Genomic DNA, 26,436 nt, shown 5'->3' on the forward strand with positions numbered 1-26,436 from the left:
ATGGATTTCAGAGGCTGAGAAATGCCTTCATAGACTGGAAAGGCATGGGGAAAACATAAGAGCTGGAAAATTCAGTCTCTATATTTAAAAGAGGCCATCTGAACAGGCTTAGTTGTATTTTCCTGTCCATCACCTCATCATGGTCAATCTTTAATACTAATTTCAAAGGAATGATAAGGGATGCATAGAAGAAGTCACACGCACATCTCTTAAAACAAAATTTATCTTTAATTTGTAAGTGTCAACAGCAGTACAAAAGATGGAGTGATGGTGAATAGATTAAGGGTAGAGAGGACAGTCTTGAGGTAAATGAGCATAAATAGGCAGTCTTATAGACACTCCCCTGAGGGGTCTAAACCCCTATCATGGCATATACTGCATCACCCAAGGATGACATGTTTAACATATCAGGAAAGCACCTTGTGCAAAAAAAAAAAAAAAAAGAAATTAAAAAAATCCCTCCCACCCTAAACATGTAGGTAAGGTGCCAACGTACACCAGAACATACTGTATATGGACAGTGTCTTTCAATTTTGTCTTTTCCATTAATAACTGAGGCAGAGGAGGAGAAGACTCTTAAAAGTACCACTGAAAGATTATTTAATATTTAATTTACCTCACGTCAATACTGCACAACAAAATCCAAGAAGTCTGTTTATGCAATGAAGCAGAGCTAAGAATAACTATTCTCTTCTTTAATCTGAGAACAGATTTATTTTTTTTAAATCAGTATCCTTAGCAAACTTTTTTCTTTCTTTTTTTTTTACTGTGTCAAGAGGAGAGTGTGAGATGTGATGGCAACCTTTAAGTTCATTTAAAAACTTTACACTGGACTGTACAAGATTTTTTTTTTTGATAAACTATTTACATTTTGAGACTTTAAAACATATTCAAAGCAGCAATAGACACTAGTTTATCCTCTAAACGCCCAAATAATTCCCGGCCATGGGCCCAGGTAGGTACCTGCATTGTATATAGAATTTCTACAAAGAAAACCTGCCCATGAAGTTAGCCAGTGGGTGTTCAACAAGCAGCCCTTGCCGTTAAGAACTGCACCCACAGTGTTGCTATAGGAATCAAAGCATAGTACCTTGACAAGAGAGTCTCAGTTGTCCCAACAGCTCTACACAAACTTTACAATTTGAAACAGCAGCTAGCATGTCAGTCCAGCATGTCAGTGAATTGTGCTGATTAAATTAACATAGAGTACAATCTCACAATATACATCACAAACAAATTACAATGTCAGGAAATAAGAGTTACAGTAAGATAAGTTATGTAGTAACAGCTTATAAGCTTGTCTTAATGTAATAAAAAAATTTTTACATGGGAAATACATAATGAATGAACATAAATGCTAAGCATTCTAGTTTGCTACAAGCTGAAGAAGAGTACAAGAAAAAAAAACATTGCTTTCTGGAAAGCAAAACACAAATGACAAAGGAAGACAAACGGAGAATGCACACTAGCAGGTCTGCAATGTGCAGCATACAAACAGTTAAATATTTGCACATTCCCCATACTCCAAGAGCACCAAGGACCTCACTTGTGGTTTTTAGAAAGCGGAAATTACAAAGCAAGCCATGTCACTAAGTTGCTTTATAGCTTTCATATTGCCATAAATACCAATTTGATAAGTTTTCCTTTAGCCCAGTTCATCCCACCCCTCCCCCTTTTTACCCAGCGTGTGAAATCTCAGAATACTTCTTTGTCACCATTTCCAACAAATCTGGTAGTTAAAAAAGGGCGTTGGATTAAAATGAAATGTTTTTGCATATAAATTTTTTTTCTTCTGTTGCAGGAGATTGCAGTATATCAAAAATGTAGCTTGATCTGAGAAAAATCACAGATTTTAATGGGTTGTACCAAAAAAAAAGGATTAGGAGAAGTTTTTTTAAAGGAAAAAGAGTTAAGTGTTTTGTAAAAGATCAAATGAGGTCATATAGTATTATTCTTTTAAAAGAACATGCTTAAGTGCCAACTTGAATCTTAAAAAAGCATGCAAAACACCACGGGGTCCAAGCCCATTCATTAACTTCTCATAAAATCTTGAAGAACTCTATCATACATCCTGCTGGCTGCATCTTCAGTGCAGTTGTTTGTACTGCATCCCTGGCTCAGCAAAGGTCACCCCGCCTAATGCCAATGCTTTAACTGGTCCTCATGACCACCACGGAAGGACTAATATGCTTAATATTAAGTAGGTAGATAAGTGTTTTGCTGGGGTCTTAAACTTGTACTGTGTTTTGCTAGGAAATTGTTTTGAAATGCCATGCCTTTGATACGACCGAAAAAGAAAAGCAGAAAGCCAGCTTGGAGAGATTGGATGGCATTGGGAGGAGGTTGTTCTGTATTTATTTCAAAGCAGGAACTGCCCACGGCTGACTGCTGTACACTTTGCACAGGGTATCATATTTATTGGGGCTAATGCTGCCTTTTGTTTGGCATTCCCATCCCGGAGCAATCCCATCTTTTGCCCTCCCCCTGCCTCACACTGCACCTGAGTACACTGATTTAGGAGCACACTGTGATCCTGTGAATTCTCAGCATGTGGTTTCACAAACTTGATGGTGATGCCCAAACATACAGGCAGACCAGAACTGGGCCAATTGGTCAGTTATTTCTCTCTGTAAACCTGAACCCTGAAAAGCAGTTCTGTTTCCATTATGACCTTTATCTTCCACTTTTATAAAATATGAAGTGAACTGTTCTAGTTGGCATCAGACTGTTTTGGGAGTGTTCTTGTCTTGAAAATAGGTATTTTATAATTTTCCAAAAGAAAATACATTATATCTGTTAATTAAATAAACTGTCTGTTCACAGGGAAAATAGTATTACTGTATTTGTGCTCCTGAATGAAGTTGTTATTTTTTTCAGGCAGTTATTAAGGAGCCTCAAACACAAATGCTTAAAAAGCAATTCCATGAATCCTCTTTGTGTATTGTGTGAACAATTTCCCTTGGTATTATAGCCTAATATGACAATAACATGATTAAATGAATATAAAACACAGAGATTGTATATTATTGAGTCCTGCCTGCATTGCAAGGGCCATTTCAGTCGTTATAATCTTTCCACAGATATGCTTTTGACTTCCAAATGCCATTCTTGTTAAAAAATAAAATATCATCAGTTTTACTTGGATTCAGAAGACTGTGTTTCCTATAAAACGCATCAGAAATTTGGCATGTTTAATGTATCAACTTTCTAAAGAAGAAGAAGAAAGTATTCCCTCCTTGTGGAATATGCAATTAAAATCAGAGAGAGCACAAGTGAGGCATCTTGCTGTCCCAGCTACAGGTCCACAATACTGCGCTCACACTGCGGGTGTAAATTCAGCATCTACATGAGGTACAGTGACTTGTCAGCATTTAATATGGACCAACATACACTGATATAGAACAAAAGTAAATACATAACTTATACTTCACTAAGTATCCATGAACAAAAAATAAAATTCTATTTCCTATGTTATATTTACACAATTTAAAAAAAATCTAAAATGAGATGGTAAATTCATCAAAAACTTTGTTTTGAGCTCCGATTAATAAAGTAAAAATATTGGGTTTTATCCTTATGATTGTCCTTCCTTGATTTCTACTGACATTTTAGAGCCAATGTCGGCTAATAAATAGAATAACATGCTCATAGGCACAATTCAGCTTCAAATGTGTTCCTCCCACTCCCCCAGCCAGTAAATGCAATTTTTACCAGCTGGCAATTCCTGAACAGCCAGTCATTTTTAAGAATGTGGCTTTAACATACAGAGCATCAGCAATGAGGCAGGGCTGGAGCTAAAACAAAGTGTTCATACATACATGTATTTTGCATAAATAAATGAAATAACAAGACATAAAAATGACTCAAATCCGGCAACTGTGAGGCAGGCCCACACGAGTCGAAACAGATGACTTTTGTTCATGTAGTTTTCGTACAACAGTTTCACATTAGTCAGAAGTGATAAAAAATACCATTTATATCCAGTGCTTATAACACTTACGAAACAACATCTGTGAGTGTGTGTTTTTTTTGTACTACAAGCAAAATCAAGTTTCAGTCCTAAAGAACAGTCCTTTGTTCTCCACAAGCCTGCAGAATATTATTTTGGCATGGTCATAAAATGAAAAAAAATAAAAATTAACCAACTAATCTAAATGTTTGCCTTTGTGCAAAAAAATAATTACATAAAATGCAATGCTAGCAATACAGCATTCTACCTATGCAACAAAACCAGAAAAAAAGAGAGTAAGAGAGAAAGAAAGTGACATAGGGGGAGGGAGAGATAATTCTAACTGGAGAATTATGTAAGACATTAATAAATAGTATTTTATTTTATTTTTTTTTTAGGAACTAATGATGTCCTCCCCCCAATCTGAGCTGAATGTATTAAAACCAGTTCAAATTCCCAAGCAATTATAAGAACAAAAAATCACTTTCTATCAGTACCTTAGCCAGCTTAAAGAGGACGCTCACCAGCTAATGACACAGCATATGCCTTTAAAGTCTTGGCTAGACCAGCTTATTGCTTATTAGACATGGACTCAGAACACATTTAAATAAATATTAAAAATATAGGTTTTTTGTTCCAAATCACAAAATGGTCAGAGAAATTTGACCACTGTGTTTCTATGCCATTATCTTCATAAATTGTCCTGTAAATTGAACAATCTTCTTTGTCTTGGGGGTAGTTCTCTCACATTGAAACACGATTACTACAGTGGCAAAAATGGCTGTTTCTGTTCAAACAGGTAATAGTGGGGCTATGAGGAAAATGACTGCTCTTCCATAGAGCATCGTGTCATTGCAGCTCAGAATTTCTGCAAGAGGGGATGCCAGCACAAGGATGGCCAGCACTAGCACCAGACTTCTTTTGGTGTCTGGGCCCGAAACAAAGCCTGTGCAGCTCTGTGGGAAGATGCCCATACGCTTCAAGAGGAGCTGCTCTAGGCCCACTCATACCTCTCAGCCTGAGCCTGGATTTATCACTAATGTGCTGAAAACATCCAACTCAAAATAAAGGCTGTGAGAGTTGAGCACATTTATTCATCAGGCCTATTGGATCTGCATATATATACAGTGATATATTTGTGAACAGGAGTGGAGTATGAGGGAAAAAAATAAAGGCAATTTCTCCTCTGTCTTTGCAATTTAATAGATTTACAATCTTTGAATATCTTTCTCGTATATACCCCAGAATTTTCTCCAGCAATTGCATTGTTTCTAGAAGTATTACAAATAGAAATTTTAATTTCTATAGCACCTATTGTCCAAAGATCCCAAAGCACTTGAGAAGCACTTGAAAAGTCACATTCCCACATGACTAATATTCAATAAATACTTTTGATGAACCATTTTCCCAGCTTTGCAATTAGACATTTGGATAGCCTTCCCTCCCCCATTAAGAGTCTCACATATAAATCACTGCATAAATACTTAAGGTATCACACAGTTCCTTCAGGTGGCAACAGAAACATGATGTATGGAGCCATGATTCACTGCAGGATTCCTCAGGCCCTAAAAATTCATCACAGTGGACTCCAAATGCAATTTGGATTTAACATCTGCCCTTGCTGTCTAAGTATAGAGGTTTATAACTACAAACACTTTTTTAGGAATATTTGTACTCTATGTGCATATAAAAGTACTCACTTTATTTTGAATTACATATAGCAGTGTTTCTAAGTGCTCCTTGAACATACAATGTTACAGGAACAACTGAATTTCTCATTCATAAAAGTTATGTTCATTTTAGTAGCAGGTGCACTTTTATTTTCATATACCTGTGTGATTTAGGGGAGGAAAAAGAAGGGGCTGTTAAAAATATCAGTAAGGAATTGGAAGTGTAATGCCACCAACTGTACTTTTAAAAATAAATATTAAGTATTTGGACCCTTGACATTCTGGAATGAATAAATTATTTAAGAGAAAATATGTTAAGACTGAATGCAAGGGTTAAAAGCAAAGGGATAGAGAATGTAATCAGAGGTGGCCTCACACTGTTAAGACAGGCCCGTCCATAGCTGGTGATCGCTCTTTTGTGCTTACTTAAAATTTCACACTAATGGCACATCAAGAGGCAAAAGCAATTGGGCACATGCACTATGGCAACCATGTTCACTACTTAAGAGTATCCTGTCTCCAGATTCCTGAGTACTTCACCATATTCTGGAAAAAAATTAGGGTTTATATATAATTTTTTTTAAGATGCCAAAGGATTGTCTAAGACTTTACAGTGTCTCCTTTAAGACTTTTTTTTTAAATGTTAAGATTCAAAAGTTATGAAAAGTTTGGCACATCAGAAGTTCAGCTATACATATGGAAAAAAAAATGGAATTCAGAGACTATTTTTTAAAGACGAGCTATGATGCACAGATGTGCACACTTGTGGACTTGTTCTGTTTCACAATATGAAATCTGCAGTTTTTGTTTTTTTAAAATAATCCAGAATAAAAACACATTCACAACCTGTAGGCTGGCACAGCATACCTGAGTGAGAATGTAAAACCCCCATCTAAAACAGTAACTTAAACCTTTATCAGCATCCAAACAGAAAAAGACAAAAGGTAAGACTTGTAAGACAGCTATTGATTCATATAAGTTTTCAAGTCCTGATGTCTGATATTTATGTCTTCATCTAAATTAAAAAAAAAAAAAAAAAAACAAAAACCAAAACAAAACGAAAACAAAAAAAAACCAAGTTCATGAAAAATTAGGGAAACAATCTGTCTCACACGATAAGAAACATTTAAGACCATTCTGCTGATGTAACTGTAGGAGCCACACATGCATGCAGGCTCTTTAAGAACTTTTGTTCAAAAAAACCCCAAAAAAACCCAAATGAGTCTGAGTACTTTAATTCTGTGAACACTCCTCAGTTGGCACTGACTGCCTCATGGGCTTCGTTTTCACTACTATAGTCTGATTTGGGATCATCCTCATAGTCCTCGTACATTTCTATTTCATCCTCTCCATTTATCATTTCGTTTCCAGCGAGGCTTCCGCTGTCCGTCTTCATACCATAAGTGCTCTGGATGACAGGGATGCTGGGCTCAGGGCTGGCAGAGGTGCTCGAGCAATCCGATGTCATCTGAGGTGATGGCGTGGTAGTCGCCATGGTAATAGCACCAGGGTAGACAACTCCCGTTCCCGTGGTGATTGGAATCTGAGGCTGTTGTCTGGAAGGAAAAACAAGAGGGAATCGTGATTTCCTGTGTTTAGAGGGGGAAGACCTTCTGCAAGTCCAAATGAAAGAAAAGCAGATCGTTTCCCAGAAAGGCTGCGTGCATTCCTCCAGGGCTCACAGATTGGTGCTATATGGTATTGGTTCATCTCCTCTCCCCCAGAGGACAACTGAGGAGTAAAGTGTTTAGTAACTACCAGACATTGATTCTTTCATGTCTTTTATGTATTTATTTCAGCCATAATGTGAATTAGCATTTGGGTTTTTGAAGCAAAGTACTCAACAAAAAGAACAGATGTTCTTTTTTCTGTGGTACAGACAGTCTACAGAAATTCTGAAATTCATTGGGTCCTGAAGACCCAATGTCAGATGTGATTTATTGTGACAATGCAAATACATGGTAAAACTCAATTAAGGGTGCAATACTTCTACTTCTAACACACCTTACCTTCTAGTATCTAACTTTGCAAGATGTAATGCTGTCTTTTCTCATGTGTGTGATTTTAAGCATAGTGGAGCAATATCACACATAAACTAAATTTGACTTTTATCACTGCCAGCCAAGAAATTCAGCACAAGTTTTACTGTAAGAGTGCACATAGCTGTACTAAGTGATGTGATGTCTCTTCTTACAGTAATATACATATATTCAAGTGACTCTCAGAAAAGGTCAGTTTGCTGAACCTGTTCTATGGTCAGGCCCTTATTGGCTACACAATAACTAAATCTACTTCTAACATTTGGGTTAATTAACTAATAAAGTACTTTCTATATTAAACTACTCATACAAATATTCTGATATTGTTTCTGGATCATTACCTTTAGTAAAGCTAAGAGAAAAAGAAGGGATATAACTTTTCTGAAGCCTATTTGGATAATCTATTTAAAGAGTCATATATTTCAATGTATTCCCAACCTTCTTTAGAGCAATATTGACCCAGTGAACAATTACAGAATTTTAGCAGGAGAACCAGTGTCAGATATGATTGAATAGTCTAATGAATCTGCAACTTCTTGATCACAGTGTCATTCTATACAAAATTCAAAAGGACATTTCATAAACCAACCTCTCAGACCAATTCTTAATAATTGGCTAAATCAATACACAAAGTAATGTTAAGCTTATTTACAAGACCCTAAATGTTGAGTATTTGTTGTTCATTGATCAAACTCTAACTTTGATAAGTATCACAGTACAGAGTTACAGGGCAACTGAAGTCCTTCAAGTCTGGGAACTGAGACAGACAGTCAAATCATGAACACCCTGTGTAAGATAACACTAAAATAGCTTGTAGTACTGTCATTGCTGGTACTGCTAGTCTGACTCTTAAAGCTTCTGCACAGCTTGAGAAATTCAAACATCTGTTGTGTAAGTATGGTACACCTGGCTAGCAGCAAGCAAAAACATTGCAGTAATTCATTTGACACAGTCATTATAGTCCTGTTTGCAAATGATGATTTGCAGATGATTTACAAACAGCTTGGGATTTTTCACTAAATTTTCACTTTTTAAATGGTCTGATAAATGTTCTGTGAAAACAATTTTCAGCCAATGTGTTTGCTTGCAAGTGATTTTCTGCAAATATCTTTCAATACTTTATCCATAAAATTGAACACCTACCTCGCATGGGAACATTTCTGGTCTAGGATTGCATGTTGTCAAGAGTATAAACTATTACTGCCAAAAAGCCACACGTATCTCCTCCACAACTTTTAGATACAGAAAATGTTCACGTTAATGAATGTTTTCACAAAGCAAAGGAAAAAGAAACCCACATATGGTCAACAGAAAAATTCTACATAGTTGTGACCAGGCCATACAATCTACCCATCTAACAACTGCTGGTACTAATCTTTTTCTGGTATTTCTTAGAATAAATAAATTCAGAAAAACAAAGCATCACCAGTTGCTCATCAAAGAACACCATAATATTAATGCCAAAAGGCGCTTTGAGAAAAGTTTTCGCAACTGCTGTAACAGAAGTTGTAGAATATACTCAAAGAATGACTGAGTGCAAGACTCTCTTGTGTTATAAATGACATTATCAGAACACTAACAACCACCTCTACCCCTCCAACCCAAAAAAGTTTGCATTTTTTCAGAAGCAAATTGCCTTTTTTACAAGCAGCAAGAACAGTAAAAGTGTCTGTTTAAGTCAATGCTGTGAGATATCTTGATAAAATAATGGTTGTCAGAGTTAAGGTCTAAAGGACAGATTAAAAAATTCTGGCATTCTTTTAAATACTTATCAAATCAGCAAAAGTCTTTTGTATATCCACATTTCAATGGGACTGGATACACCTGTACCAAGTACCACCCATTTCAGAGTATTAAGGGAGCTGATCATCTGAACATAAAGAAGCCAGTTTTACAGATGTATTTTACTTGAGAACACATGAAACGCATGGCAAACTATAGAATGAACCTAATAGTAAAAAACTTGATTGGTGTAACAGGGAAGTTAAAGGCTTACTGAGTTTGTCATTTATGAATGCAGTCTTTTTTTTTACATGTTAAACAAAAATCGGACGTGCTGTGCATGCCTGCTGTTGGGTGGGTAATAACTTTAAATTACCTATATCTCACCATGGAACTGTAAACATGTGGTAACTGTACCACCTAATTGGAAAGGGTCTCAAATTGCTACCCATTTGCTAGCAAAAATTTGGTAGCACTTACACATGGGCACCTACACACCCCCAGTAACTGGACACCTATCTCTTACTTAATACCTATTATTATTTAGAGCTGATCAGGCTGTCACTGTAAATTCTGCTCTAGTTGCTACATTTCATCCCAGAAAGCCTTATTGTAAGATATCACAAACTATATGGATGGCACACGTTTCTGGAGGTGAGTGTTATCACTTCTTAAGCAATTAAATTCAAAGGGGGGGGGCAGGAATCAAAGCATTTATTTAAATTCCCACCACTGTCCCTGAAAGGAAGAGTTTGGAGTTTCTAACCTATGGCTCTGGCCATTTAAAAGCATTTATATTAATGGTACAAAATTAAATTCCACACATTTAATCACTGTCTAGCTATAGTTTTGCCTATCATAGAACCTTGGAGTGGGGAGATAAAAATTTACTGCAGGCTACAGGTTACCATTCAGCTCAGTTGCACATCGTTAAAGCAAGGATCTTTTCTGTCTGGTTAAGATTTCCAGAATCCAACATTAATCTTCTGATCTCTTCAGATCTGTGAGGAATGGTGGTGACACATGGCTACATACGCTGGCTTCAAACCACTCCTGTCTCCACCATCTCCTCTTTGACAAAGAAATCCTTATGTGGCCAATTACTAGATGTCACTCACCTCTGCTCTGCAAGGATTGTTAATCTGTCTGTCCACTCTGGGGCTAAAGATTTGGTTAGGTAAATATAAAAATGGAGATAACATGAACATTCGTAGATGAATTGACCTGCTCACAAGTTTGTGGCATTAATATTCTTAGGATTTTCCTGGAGAATGTTCCACTTTTGACTTTTGCAAAACTATCTAAACATTTAAATTGGCAAATTACCATTGTTTTCTGATCCCTTCCCAACCATATTTTTGACAGCTCTTTAAATGACCGAAATAAAAATTGATTGCATTAAGGAAAATGCTTATAAGCTACACACCCCTGAAACTTACATTCCCATATGGAATGAAATAACAGTAAATCTCACAAAAGCACCCATTGTGTACTTGCTTTAAGTTCAAGCTACAGGAGTATAATATTACAGCCTTATTCAAAACCGTAGTCTAGCAACATTCAGACTGTGTGTGTACAGTAGTTATAAACACTATAAAGGCTTTATTCTAAACATCTTACACTGGTAAAACACCAAAAAAAAAAAAGTTACCACTTACATCATTTTTAGAGAAATGTATATAGCATATACTTGGATTTAGAGTGTATTATACTGTAAAAGTGACTGAGAGATGGATTATTTTTGTAAGACAAAGCACCAAAAGAAGATTCTTAACTTAAAATGTCTGAATTTATGCTCCATATATATGATCCATTTGTTAGTTCACATTTATTTATGCATTACAAAAAACTACTATTGAAGATAAATTGTAAATCACTTGAAGTCTGTTTAGGGCTTAACTTATGCTGAAGTTATCATTCATGACTTCCATTAATAATTTTACTATTAAAAATAACTCAATTATTTTAAAGACATAGCTGGCTTCAGATTCAGCTTCCACTAGATTGAAACCAGCAATTTTTTTAATATACTCTACATTAAGCATGAATTATTTCAGTATATTATCTGCCTCATTGGAACAAAATTCAGTCATGTAGGGATGCAACAGAAGGCCTCTGCACATTTTAAGTTCGACTCTGTTCTTTAAAATACTTGGCAGTTCCTAGATTTTTGTGCTAGTCTATCAAATATGTGACATTTATCTCAAAACATTAATTTCCTGTCCAATCTATTCCAAGAAATCTTCACTCTCTTTCAATTCTTTGGAAGCTTTTCTTCAAAAATCAGAACAGAACTTGGCCATTCATTAGCTTATTTCTCTATTTTTTTTTAAAGCCTGGCTAGTTTCTGCATCTTACCAAAGTTTATGAAAGAGCTCAGCTCACTGAAGTAAGCAGTATGAGCTTTTTGCATCATAAAAGTTCAAGCAGTGTAAAACTCCATGTGGTGGGGGTATTTTTTTAGTTGTACCCATAGCAAAATTATTCTGTTAATCAGCAGCTCATCTAAGGGAATCTGATTGCCTAAGACATAAATGTGCATTTGGTATAAGAAAAATGCAAAAATAAATATGAAAAAATATAATTTTTCTTGCTTTTTACACTTTCCTCTAGCCACCTGTTTTGAATATTTATCTTACTCTTCACACATCTATTTATCTTTTCATTCTGTGACAATATTTTGTTGCCATTTTGACATACCCAGTCCAAAAAAAAAAAAAAAAAAAAGAAAAAATCAGTACTTCAAACAGCATGAAGCACTTGGCACATTTCATTGGAGTCTATTTTATACTTTTGTTCTCTATCTTGCAGTGAAATATTTACTGTAAACACAGAGTATATTCAATCTGAAAAACCACATTTGTCTCCTATTTCATTTTGAGAAGGAAACTCCGTCTCAACTCTCATGTCTACAGTTCTGAAGGATGATTTATGCTGTTCCATCAAAACAGTGGAAAAATGATGGGTGTGTGAGGTCAGTTGGGAAAACTGTTCCAGCTGATGTTTTATGTGATATTTACATTAAACACAGGGAAGAGTAAGTTTAAGAAGTTAATGGGCTCAGTTACTATGTTTCACTTAGTTATAATCTGATTTAGATGAAATGTTGCTTTTTATTACTCAATGAACTATTCTTCTGAGACAAATGATTCTGTTTTACGTTTTAGTTCAAAAAAGCCATTAGTCTGGTTTTTTCACTAATTGTGCTTGGTGTCTTCCAAAAATTTTGTTTTAAATTTCTCTTTAGGGAAAGGGGGAAATTGGGGCAACAGTGGGAAGTCACAGAAATGCATAACATAATTTTCTAAAATCCCAACCTGTGATTCCTCAGTACCAAACTCTATATTCACCTGAATGGAAAGGTAGATCTCATTTCACCTTTATTGAATGCATTCATTAGATTTCACACTCCCTTTTTCATCACTTGCATAACTAAAAGTCATTGTTTTCAATAAAGTCCCCTGCACCATTGTATAAGTGCACAAATGTAATTTACTCTTACTTTAAACTTCTTCAATGTGAATAGATCATGGTGAAGGGAAAGTATACATAGGAATTAGAACAAATACTTTCAAGAAAATGATGACCATCTTCATGGTCTTTGTGATCACACTCTTTGATCTATGAGGAAGATGTCACATTTAGGTTACACCAGTAGTTTAACTTTGAATAGTTTCATACATATATATATTTATAATAGAAATATCACTCTTTAAGTAGGCAATTTTAGAACTTTCTTAAATCCATCCTCCATATTCACCTCCTTATTTAGCCACCACTAATAATGTATAAAATGCTACTGCTTAATATTGTTTTGATTTAGCAAACATTTCTCAAAGTGTTCAGACTGCTGTTTTGGCATTTCTTTTGCATTTCTTGATGTGATTTGGTCTGTTAATCTGCTTTGGAAGACGTAAACTAAAATTTCAGTACCTCAATCTGAATATAATTTGTGATGTGTTGTATAAATTCAGATTTCTATTTAGAGTTCTATGTGCAATTTTGGTGGAAGCCTATTAGCAAATAATTTCCCTTAGACTGAAGAATAAAAAACAATGTCATAACTATAGACTGCAAGGCTATTTCAAGATACCAAAATCACTTCTATTTAGTGATTGAAGAAAGAGCCCACATTGTTGCAGGCTGTACCACAAAATAATTGACTGCAACAGGAGTTCTGCGTCCCAAGCCAAAAATGAGGGTACATAATCGACGTCAAGGTCAATTATCTGGTAGTGAAGTACCCAACAAAAGGAGACTATTGTGATTAGAGAAATAAGCAGAACATTGTGAATTTGGAAAGGCTGGCACTGGAGATAGCTTTTAGACTCTTTGTAAATCACCAGAAACATTGTGTTAGAGCACTAAGCATCACAGATTAATTCATAAAAAAAATGGCAGAGAGAAATCAGTTATGGTGCAGTTGTTTCACTGGACTTCTGTTATCTTTAGCCTGTAGATCTTTCATACAGCTTCTTTCTTTGCTGAACACTAGAGGAAATATCCCTAAAAACACACACAATGTTTTTAAAACTGTGCCAGGATTTTTTTGAGCCATATATTCTGTGTTGTAAATCTACCTGGTCTATCTATGCACTACTTGAAAGAGTGTTCCTAAAACTCATTTTTTAAAATATTTTTTTCACAGTTCTAAATACAGCAAGTTTCCTAATAGCTTCATGCTATGGTATCTTCCATTCATGTGTATTCCTAGTGCAACTGCTATTACTCCTCTCCCTTTCCCCCCTCCCCTGACTCCTTATTCTACACAGGAATAATCTTTTGTGTTTTTCTCTTTGTTCTTTTCTTAATTTAGGAAATGATCCTGGAGTCATTACTAACCCAGAATGGATTATCTTACTAATAACTCACAAAAGACATGATTCAAACCTTTCAGGCTAATGGGAAACAACTCCTTTTGACTTTAAAGAATTCCACAATCAGTCTCACAATCAGCATTCAGTGGCAAGCTGATAGCTCCATATTCCATCTTATGTTTTTAATAAGGTTTTACTGGTTCAAATCCTTACCTTCTAAATAACATTAGTCAGTGACTTAAACAGATAAGTCTATTTGGTTTCAAACAGCACGCTCTGTCTTTGAAAACAATTACAACAATTGTACTCACCCTACGGTAAAAAACTGCCTCATCTCCTGTCTTCGAGACCTCATCAGTTGTTTGTATTCACCAATACGCAACTTCTTTCCATCAACAATGCAGGTGCGTTTTGGTCGAGGTTTGTATTTGTAATTAGGATACTTTTCTAGGTGGATTTTACTTAGCCGTGCCTGCTCTTCATAATAAGGTTGTTTCTCTTGATTTGACATGGACTTCCAGCGAGATCCTGTTAACACGAAATACTTGTGAGTGCTCAAGTAAAGCAAGTTTGGCTTTACACATACGCATTTCAACGTGCCTTTTCATCATAATAAATTTTAATTAAGTTAATTGAATAAACTGATTTAGATTTACATCAGTCTGCACAGATTTTGGCTTTCACAACCTGAGACACCTTAAAAGAACCTTGACTTTCAGATATTGCTGCAGACCAAACATATGTAAATCCCCATTAAATAGGTTCACTAAAAATCAATAGTTAAGTCTCAAATTCTCAGCCTTGTTCTGCAAAATAGACTATTTAATTTTTTACAATATGAGCATTAATCTGTGAATAATTCCATATCTCTGTAATACCACGTACAGTACGACGGTTGAGGAAGGTCTACAGCCATCTTTTTACTATTAAAAGCCTAACACATCGCCTAGGGATACAAGCTTCTTTGATATTTTTATGAGAATTTGGTTTATACACTCCTGGTAAGAGATATTAATATCTTGCTATGTAGTAAGAAAAAGGTATCAAACCTCATAGACTCAGCAAAACTATGAACAATCCCTTGTTGTCTGAGTGTCTTAAATTTACTAATCTTCTGATATAAGACTGGTATAATATTGACACCTTACCATATTTTAAATCCTATTATGCATATTACCTTCTAGCCAGATGTAATGAATACACAGAATTGTATTGAGAAAGTTACATTTCAAAAACTTACATTAAAAAGATAAAAAGTAAAACAGAAAGAACATTGTAATTATATACACCACTTCAGGTACTGTAAACTCTCACCGAAAGCTGCACCAATAAAAAAGTTAAAAAATTAACACAGAGTACACAGGAAGAGAGAAAAGTATTCAGATCTCTTGTATTGTTTATAAGGAGCTATCTAAACACTTGAATAGAGATGGGATATTTTTTTACAGGGAAGAAGAAATGCAGAAAATAGTTTTTTGGTGTCTTTTAGATGAATAAAACGATTACAGCTGTGGTAAACGTGGGTGGAAGCTATTCTTTTACCAACATTTTTCATACATCAACAAATGGAAAAGTTGTATAAATATTATCCGTAGCCAGCAATACCCTGTGTCAGTTCTAATGTTTCAGTTTCTTTTCTCATTGTCCCGGAAAAGTTGCCACAGATATTATAGGGACATAGACTTATTTGTGGCAGAGCAGATACTGACAGGTTAATTCCATGGTTAACAAACACTCAGTTGCTGGCACTTCTGAAATATTTATGCTGGAAGTTTACATTTTAATGAATACAGTTACTATGCTCCTAATAGTTTTTTTCACAGAATGCACACAAATAATATAGATTCCCTACAGCTGCCAACACTGAAACAGTGAAGGTTTTATACACAACTGAAAGGCTATTCATATAACTTACTTATATGGTAGACAAAAATATGAGAACTACTAAGTTAGATTTTGGAAGTTTTAGGACAAAGTAACAATTATTTGTATGTATTCTTGCCTCTGATTGAACTAAAATGAAACAAACTTTGGTAAGAATGTATTTGAACTAAGAGTTTACAATATAATGATTACAGAGGAAACCTGATTTTTACTTTTATTTATTACGAGTTACATTTGGAATCTGTCTTCCACTTCAAAGACTCAGAAAGCAAATATAGGTTTTAACATTTCACCACTCATTCTCACGTATGTTTCTAATTCTCTTGAGGTGTCTTAAAAAGCAAATCAAAATTTCTCAAAAAGGAGTCCATTTATTTGCACAGTGGCAAAATATAATCCATGTTATATTCCTCAAATGTACCAATCTATACAATTTAAATATTAACTATGGTGTCTTTTACCTAAGCAACATATTAATTGCATGATTCTAGTGGTTAGCTTTTTGAACACTGCAACACTTTTGAACCAAACAGCATTTTGCATGTGGGAAGGTATGCATGTACAGTTCTTTTGAACTGTGCCAGATTTCTTTCTTTGACACTGTACTGTCTGACAAAAACCTTCTATTTTGATTTTGTACTTTATTAATTTTTTCCCACTATTTACTCTAGCAAGTACCATTTTGCATTCAGATGATTAGGAGTTCAGATGCATTCTAAAGGGATCTTGAAATTAAACCCTTTATCGGGATACAGTTTTGCAACAGATTTCACAAAATGTTCCTTTTGTTTTAAAGCATGTTGTGACTGCTGTTGAGAATGAAAAGCATTAGGGAAGGGGTAGAAAGGCAAAGGGAAGGGAATTAAAATGAACACAACTCATGAGTGTTCATTTCTATAGGTTTCTGCAATTCCAATTTCAGTGAACAAATAAATATGTCCTAAAATTAGAGAAGTTTATATAGGACAGTTTGGATTGGAAGGTCAGGGTCACCTTTCACTAGACCAGGTTGCTCAAAGCACCATCCAGCCTGTCCTTGAACACTCCCAGGGATGGGACATCCACAACTTCTCTGGAAAACCTGTCCCAGTGCCTCACCACCTCACAACAAAGAATTTCTTCCTAATATCTAATCTAAACTTGCCCTCTTTCAATTCGAAGCCATTCCCCCATGTCCTATCACTTGTAAGTTGTATTTCCAAATGTAGCTAGCCTGTGTCACCAATACAAATAATCTCAGCTTTCCCCAGTTCCCAGAATCCCTAACCTCTGCCAACTGCCACTGCTACAGCAGAGCCTTCAGAGCGTCCCTCAGTTTCGGTTCAGTCACCGTCACGACTTGTTGCCCACCGCCTTGCACTTACCTAGGATTTTGCTGATGTTGGAGTTGTGCATGTCGGGGAAGGCCTGGAGGATTTTCCGGCGCTCGTCCTTGGCCCAGACCATGAAGGCGTTCATCGGCCGCTTGATGTGGGGCTCGCTGCTGGCGCGGCCCCGCGAGTCCCGGTAGACCCGGGCTTCAGCCACCGTGGCACCTCCTGTTGGCCAACAATAATACTGCTGTAGTTTAGCGGCAGAGCCATTCACTGCTTTACTCCCTGTAACGTCAGGGCAGGAAGAAACAAGATGGATGCAAAACATTATTATGTGGATTATGCAAGTGCTTTCAGTGCTCTGGTTATTTTAGCCCCTTTCTCTCTCTCCCTCTTTGCTGCCAGATTTATGAGAGAGACAGGTAGAGAAAGACAGGCTGAAGAGTGGTTTCAGTGTAACAGGTCAGGCTCGCCCATCTGAGATGACCCAACATCAGAGTGAGGAATTAAATCACACTGGTAGTTCTCCAGTTAAGATATGGAGATTTGATAAAGACTTTAACATAAGATACACGCTCTGAATGCTCAACAAAACTCACATAAAAGTTATACTTGAGAATCTCAATTGTTGTCAACCTGTTCACACAAGCCATTTGCAATGACTTTGCTGCTTCAGCGGTGAAGTACATACCAAACATTTCACAAAATAAATTATATAGTACACCAGGTACATGCTACTAGTTGTATGGATCTGATTATATCTAGAGCTGAACATTTTAAAGTTGCATCTGCCTTGGTTGAATTTTAGATGTGCCTTGGAGCATTTGATCACATGTATGTAAGAAAACCCTCTGCCTCCAACAACAGGTACATGCACAGCATCCTGGAGTTTCCAGAGTGGGAGGCAAGCACTCCAGCTCCAAGTATGCTGTGCTTTTATGTGTCTTTATCTGCCATCAATTCAACTTGTACATGCCAATCTTAACTGGTTTTTTGAATGCATCCAGAGCTATTTCTGGACCACAAACAGCAAGGCTTCATGGGGGTTTGGAGTTCAGAGAGATGAATGTGAAGTATAGAACCACTTAATACAGAAGAAACAGATAACCAAGGCATGCTTTTATGGGAAAAAAAACTTGTGCAATTGTGATGATAACATATGTTTTTAGAATTATACCTTAGCTATAAAAAAAGGTGAAAAGTGTTTACGATGAGAGTGTGACATACTTAGTCTTAGACCTCATCAAACTGTTCATATAATCCAATACTTTACAAGAAATTAGGACATGAATAGGCCTCCTTTTTTTTTGTACACTATTACAAATCCCAACACAAATTTATCTGCTAAATAATACAAGATTAATTCTTTACACTAAGTAAAACACTGCAGTTTAGCTGATTCTAGTGACTGACTCACAGGTTTTTAGTTGTGTAAAAATTAATTTTTTAATTCAGAATAAAAACATTATATACATATGTATACCTTTTTAAAAATTCTATATAGGTGATGTATCTACATGAAAAAAGTCCTAAATTAGAGGATGCATAACTAATACACTACCTGTTTGCCACCAGGTCCACAGTACATTAATTTCATTTAAAACGCACTGACCATACAGGATAAATTGATTTTGTTTTATATGGTGTTGACAGCCATGTTTATTGTGCAGTGAAATGTAGTGTAGTTTCAAGCTGACTATATCCATTAACACAGGGCAATATGCTGACTACTGGGCCAGATGAAGACATACATTACCCTGAGAGCAAAAAACTCATTCTCATACAGCAGTGTCTTCTCCTGAGGATCACCCTGGTAATTTATGATGCCTCTGATGCCATTACTTTACAACTGACACCAATTTGGCAATTTGTATAACTACCTGCATGCACATAAAAGAAGATATGTTTGTGGTAAATGTGAGATGCAAAACTATTTTAATACTATTCTAAGTACCATGCTACAGGTGTTCTGCATTTACAGGAGGCTGCAGTCAGCTTTTTATTGAAAAAAGGAGAAGTTTTGCTGAGCAACCTGCAGGTAGGACCAATTTAAGGGTATGAGTGGTTCATGAGTTGTCAGAAGGCTTGGATCACAAGCATATCAAAGATACCATCTTTTGAGAGAGGATATATATTGTGAAACTTAAGTTACAAACATAGTAAGTCAACACTGAAATATTTGTTGATACAATATGAGTTATATAATTTGAGAAATGTCAAATATATCATGTAACAGTTGTCCTATCTTTTAAAATAATACTATAAAAATGTGTTGCTAGTATGTGGGCAATTAGGAAGTTGGTGACAAAAAAAATATAAATTATTATTAAAGCAAAACTTGTCATTTGTTATTCAACTACTCTGCTCACAGCAAAAGAAAGAAGACATATTTGAATCCATATGATGGTTTTCCACCTTTTACTTTCCCAAAGGTCCTTATTCATTATGGCTACATAGGAGTTTGTCTTTAGCCCTTTCTAACACAATTTTGGCCTGACTTTTAAGTCCTAATGCAGGTAAAGGTATATATATATAAATGGGATAAAGATTATAGGTGGTTTTTTAATACAGATATAATTTAGATAGAATGAAAACAAACGAACAAAAACATGGTGGGGAGAAAAAAAAACCCCACCATAAATTACCTGTTTTCAGAGAAAGGTTATGTTAGAAAACAATTCATAATTGGAGTGATAAATTACAACCATCCCCAAAAGGTCAAGAAACTCTGGCTGCATCTGCTGTAAGTCCATACTTGAAGAATTTGAAAAAGCAGCCAAAGAGCTGATGTTCTTTGTGCTTGATCACTGGGGGAATATTTAGCAGTTGACCTATAGGCCATCACAAAAGCATTTGCAAAATTAATTTCTGCAAATAACTAAAGTAATATAATCTCCAATCCAGCTTCTAACGGTCTCAAAACTGCAGAATTATATTCAGCATATATAAAACATTACAATAAAATAATTCATGTAGGGGAGCCAGAAAGCCTCAGTACCTTTTTAGCTTAGAAATCAGGTGCTAATGACACAAATACACATAGACTCAGTGAGGTCTTACAAGTTGAAATATGTAAGAACAAGCTTTCAAACTGGTTGTTCTCAGGTACTTCATCCTGTCAATCAGATAGTTTGACAGTATTGTGCCCTATATAAACAATTTCAACATATTTAACAAAGTATGGGGGTTTTCCTTATATTTATTACTGACAGAGGCTGAAAGAGACCCCTGAAATTTTAAAAGTAAATATAAATATAACTGTAAAGAAGTAGGTGTCTTTCTGAAAATATTTTCAGGAAAGTCTAATAAATAATACAAAAAAAATAACAGTTAAAATGGAAAAGTACTACCAGAGAAGGGTGAGATGAGAGGAGGAAGTTGGTAATTGTCTCTCTATTGCTCTATCTGCTAGTTACTGTTCATAGCACAATCACAGGGGGAGGGATTTCCAGAATTAAGAGCTTGGTCAGAATTTATAATTATTGCAAAAGCAGTACAGGTTGGCTGCCCTAGTGGCTTAGTTGGCGAAGTCTATACTTTGGCCTAAAGACAGGGGCTGTTCTCAAAGTGACACTTTTAGCTTCTGAACATGTGCAGTGCCTCACTTCCTACATCCTTTGCATTTGCTCAACTTGTCATGACTTTAATGATTTACAACTAAAAGCAGATTAAAGGAGAATGATCACTTTTTGTGGATATATGGCAGGCAACTCCTTTATGAAAGTTGAATTCCAGACTACTCTTTAGAGGCAATATTGAGAACATCAAAGAATAAATCTAAAAATGTTACAGCTTTGTGAAAATTATTTGAAAAAATATTTTTGTTCCTAAAGAGACTGCTCTCTAATCAGATAACATTAGAAAGATAAAAGAATCTGATCATCAACAGGAAAGATAAATATTTTCATATAAAGTAAATGTTAAGAAACATACAATGTTACATTGCTTATTTATTTATTCCTGCCTTTATCTGACTTTTTAACGTTTAATAATGAAAAGAATCTTAGGACTCTGCCTAAAATGCCTATCTCTTAGCATATTTCCTGAAATCCTGGCCAAATTAGGGTTAATCCTACTGTGTTTAACAAGATGCTGTTTTACTTTCCATTTTAAACATCATCTACAACAAAACCTCAGACTGGGCTTTTGCATGTGACCAGAATAGAAACAATAATAAACGTGATAGAATGGAGGAAAAAAAAAGGGTGAGAAAAAAGATGAGGAAAAAAGAGAAAAGAAGTGACAGCAAAAAGAGATTTTTATCAGTCACTCTGTTATCCCTTAATTACTCTTCACTCTATGGCCATTGATTCATGTTTGAAGTGATACATTTCTTTTGACTCCCCCCAGACAATGAATCTGCCTATCTACAGAGCATACTGCAGATCATCTCCCATGGACACATACCAAGATAGGATACACAGAAATAAAGACAATCTTTCTAGGTTCCTAGTGTAAAAATGACTGGTTAGTAGTGAAGCTCCTATCATCAGTTATTCATTAAGCTGAATTTACATATTTGTCTACTTAGGAAAATACTGATGTGACCTCCAAACTATCTGGCCCTGTCTGTGGTAATACAACTAGCACTGCTAGCAGCTTGCATTGCAGAGACTAGAACCCAATAAACATGCAAACAGGAACCACTCTTTTATTGGAAGAGATGGGTTGGTTACTCATAAACATGGAAATGCCATAAAAAGAAGGAGCATGAAAAAACAGCTTGGCAGTCCCCTGTCCTGTTCTTAACCTGTGCACAGACAGAGAGCAGGCTTTGGGAAAAATACAGTAATATTTAAAAGTTCAATGTTCAATTTGGAGAAAGTTGCAAAAATTACTACTAATAATGCTTCACTGTAATCAGATGTAGCAGTTACAGTGTAACATTTATCTGTTTTGCTTCTTGCTTGCCTCTTACTTCTTCATCCCCAACCACATTCAGACTTTCTCATTCTTTATTATTAGCAAGACAGGCAATATAAATGGGCACCCAATGAACTATTGTCAGTGATATCTTGTTATCACTGGCAAAACACCCACCTGGAAACATGACTAGGTTTGGAACAGGGGTGCCTGTGGTCACATGGTAACACAAATGTGAAATTCCTTTTATTCTAAATGCTAAACAAATATTATTCAGTTGAATTTGAGCACCGAACATTTCTTACAGGCTGCACGTCAGTGAATGAAAGGGAATAAAACTGAGAAAGCCACGAGCAACTAATGAAATACTAGAATATTTAAACGGCCACTAAATTTTCACCTGCAAGGGTTCTGAAATGTGCTAAGTAAATACTAAAGGGTGGGAATATACTGTAGCACAAGTTAGCTACAGCCACTTGGTTATGATAAGACTTCTATTTTTCCTGTTAAGGGACTCCATTCTCTTTAAAACATCGACAAGAAGAACCAAATGGGAATTCCCTAAGGTCAGCTCTGAGGAAACATAAACCTCTAATTCAATAACTCCGCTACTGCACTGAAAAAGGCCTTATTATTGCAACATCCATATGGAGTCAATTGGACATTAATGACTAATCAATCCCTCCCCTTTCTATTCTACTTATAGTGTCACAAGCCATGTTTAGATTAGCCCATTTCCTGCTTAGGATCGCTCAAGATGTCTTTTGTTCTTTCAGGGCTGGCCTGATGGAGGCAGCTTAAACAAACACACTACCCAAGTGGTGCAGGAGTTATAAACTGCCATATGTGAATGAACAAAGGGGCCATACTAAAGCCTTTTGTGGTATTTGTTAATGTTTTTCATCTGAGTTTAAAAAGACCTAATGACTTTGTGGTGAGCTGATGCATGTGGCTCGTGGCTTTGCAAAATGAAGGAAATTCTAGCCAGTTATATATCAGCATATATTTTCCAAAGTGCCTTGTTTTCAGTTTTGGTGGCAGCGAGTTTACTTTTTTTAGTACATTTGTTTTACATATGCAAGCTAAATTCTTAATCTCAATTAAAACACAGCACTGTTTTTCACAGCCATCCTCATAACCTGCATATATATCTTTCCCCCTTTGAAAATCTAAAGCTAAAATTAATAGTGAAATATCTTCTGAGTGGGAAATCAAAGCAACTGTTCTCAGCTCCACCAATGGTAGCAGTTCACTCAGCAGCATTTAAAGCTGAATTGTGAGTTGGGCCATACTAAATACTGAAACAAAACTTCTAAATAAGCTACTAGCACATCCATGCTCCACAGCCAGCCATTACCAAATCTGTATTACTTAAATAAATTAAAACTGCTAAATGCAGCTACTTGCTTGATGGCTTAAACAAACAGTTTAGATTTCTTGACCACATTTTATGGCAAAACTAACCCTCATGGAAATTTGGCATGGAATGCAGCTAAAACAATACAATAATGCTTTAAATAACATGGAATATTAACTTAATTAATTAGTGCTTAAGGCCTGACTTAAGCTCTTTGTGGCTGACACAGTCGCACATGTGCTCTAACACAAGAGCATAAGAAGTTACTCAGTGAAGACCCATGAAACATCCATATAGAAATTGGGATGAAGAAACAGTCTCTTCCATAAATTTGGGGAGGTGTTTAAGTGTCATCAGATATTTCAATCATGTGCCACTTGTAGACTTCAAGACCCTTCACAGATAATTAATTAAATGCTAACAACCCCATTCTGACATAGATATTATTGATAGAAAAGAAATGTGAAACATATTTAAGTTGAAAGTTACTCAGCCTAAGTTATCATGCCAGAAGAGAGGGATTGCCAATCAACATTCCCACAAACAGTACGGTTGTTTCCCTTTGATATTTTATTTCATACTCAACTGAGGAAAACAGAGGCCCACAGAAAGGAAACTACGGACAAAACAGCCAAGCCCAAGAGAAATAATTGTAATAATCATTGTTAGGTATCTGACAAGATCTATTTCTTTTATTTTATTTTTCAGAAAAACTGCTGTTCTAACAGTTAAGAAATTATTGTTATTATACTAATCATATTCAAAGTCCAAATAATAAAAAGAGGGATGCATGAATCTATTTAACATAAAAATGTTTCCATAAAAGTAACAACTTGACTGCCAGTAGAGCTGTTATTCACATAATTTCAAATTTCTCATGACATGAGTGTCACCTAGAACATTCAGAACATCTAGATACTGATTTAAAACACAGGAATTGATTCTTCAGCCTTTAGTCATCCCTAACAGTTTTTTGTTGAAAGAAATCCTGCCTGAACAAGGGCCATAGGACATTATCCATTCATATTTCAGTCAATGCTTTGTTGTGTTTTTTTTTAAGATGGAGAAATGACAGACAGGAATTCAGCACAGAGAAAGAAGGTAGTCTGTTTTCATATTTGATGGATGAGTTGTCCAAGGTGTGACTGAACACTGTTCTTTGCTTGCTCACATGTTTTTTAGCAACACAATGAATTTTAGAAGCTTAAATACCATGTGGTTTGTAAAAGGGAACTACACTTAACAATGGGAGAGAGCTTTACAAAAGCCCCTCCCTCAGATTACCTGATATTAATGAAATGTAGAATACTTTGCAAAAGATTTCAATGTGTTGTAGTCACTGCTTTAGTGACTCATTTTGTAGATTCAATCTTCAATAATATGTCACTTTCTGAATGATGCAACATCATTCTTTGTAACAATATAACTAATTCCTTCCATCCAATGTTTGCTGTTCTCACTTGTCATATCACATCAGTAATTAGATGGGAAGGACCTAGGGCTAGGATACATATATGCCATTTTTCCTTGCCATTCACGTGGGGTGCTGATACTACAATAACTGATAATATAATTAGTAAATAATATATCATGAGGGGAGAGAAGCAAAAGCAGCATGATAACAGGACCTGTAAATTAACAAGTATTAATAAATATTAGGAAAAACTCTTCAGGCTAATACTTTAAAATATGGTATACCTGTGCATTTGGGATTTGTGAGTGAAATCAGGAAAATATTTTTACAAACACAGTAATGGCATGTCCCAGTGTGTTACCACATTAACCTGGTTTGGATAAAAAATGAAGGATTTGCCATGGAATGGAGTCTTTCATTAAAATTTGCAAATCGTTCTTTTTTTAAGTCTGGTGAAGCTACCCCTGTCCAAATTGAAAACATAATCATTTATTATTTTCAGAATCTGTGAAGATACTGTAATGCTCACCCCACACAAATTTTGGACCACTGATTCTGTGAAAGGACAAATTAAGAAACTATTTTCCCCTTGCTACCAACTTCTGCACTAGACACTTCGATGCTTGGCACACCTACATGGAAGAAAGACAGATGTTCTTAAACACTTTTCTATTGCTGAGATATTCTTGAAGGAAAAAGTCGTACAGAGCATAGACTTAGAAAAATAGACAGCTATACAAAGAGGACTTGTTTGAATCTGTATCAATTGCTCAGGCTTAACCAGAATATATGGTGTTCTCTCCATGCATTCATATTTCTGCTTCAGTCCCTGTGCTCATGGAGGTAAGGAAGAAGGGTAAGATTCTTTCCTCCTTCATGTAGTATGATATAACGGTGTCCTTCTCTATCAGCTGAAAATTCAGTTGTGCCAGGAAATTTTACGCTATTTTACAGAGCTTCAAGCTTCTTTTGCGATATTGGAGCAATACCAAGAAATGTGCAGCGCTAAGAATCAGGACCATGAGGTGTTTTACACCTGGTGGCTGTACATGTGTGTGAAAAAATGTTTTAAACCACTGAATATTTAATTTTTCACTCAGTCCACCCAAAAATAGCTGCGCAAACTGACTGACGCTTTCAGCATTTGTGACAACTTTCTCATGGTCGAAGATTTTCTGTGTAAAACTGCAGCCCATGGTTGCTTTTTACAGCTGCCTTTTAAATTCCTGAAAATAATGTTTTACTATATAATGGAAACTGGGACAAGGCCTTAGCCATAACTGTACTAATAGGCACTCCTATGTAAAACTCAGGGCATTGTAAGTGTGGTTGATTGTACAGCATCAGAAAGTCTAACTAGAGGGGTTTTTTTAAATAGACATACTATTCTCTAAGAATCAATTACTGT

At 35.7% G+C, this 26,436-nt stretch overlaps 1 protein-coding gene across 13 annotated transcripts in view; it reads right to left on the reverse strand.

Annotated features, from left to right (window-relative positions):
• Positions 1–207: 207 nt before the first annotated feature.
• SOX6 (SRY-box 6) overlaps positions 208–26,436 on the reverse strand; it is a 379,857-nt gene continuing 353,628 nt past the window's right edge. For 11 of the 13 annotated variants that reach the window (XM_027651062.1, XM_027651061.1, XM_027651063.1 and 8 more), the window contains 3 exons: positions 17,446–17,679; positions 14,509–14,725; positions 208–7,175 (listed from right to left, as the gene is read on the reverse strand). In XM_027651062.1, the coding sequence (XP_027506863.1) occupies positions 6,872–7,175; positions 14,509–14,725; positions 17,446–17,679 (755 nt within the window). In that variant the 3' untranslated portion in view covers positions 208–6,871. The remainder of the gene's footprint in view (positions 7,176–14,508; positions 14,726–17,445; positions 17,680–26,436) is intronic. The other 2 variants (XM_027651067.1, XM_027651058.1) reach the window with 1 other exon arrangement.

The sequence above is a fragment of the Corapipo altera genome, unplaced genomic scaffold, assembly GCF_003945725.1.
Source record: "Corapipo altera isolate COAL_440 unplaced genomic scaffold, ASM394572v1 78, whole genome shotgun sequence".
NCBI classification, from domain to species: Eukaryota; Metazoa; Chordata; class Aves; order Passeriformes; family Pipridae; genus Corapipo; species Corapipo altera.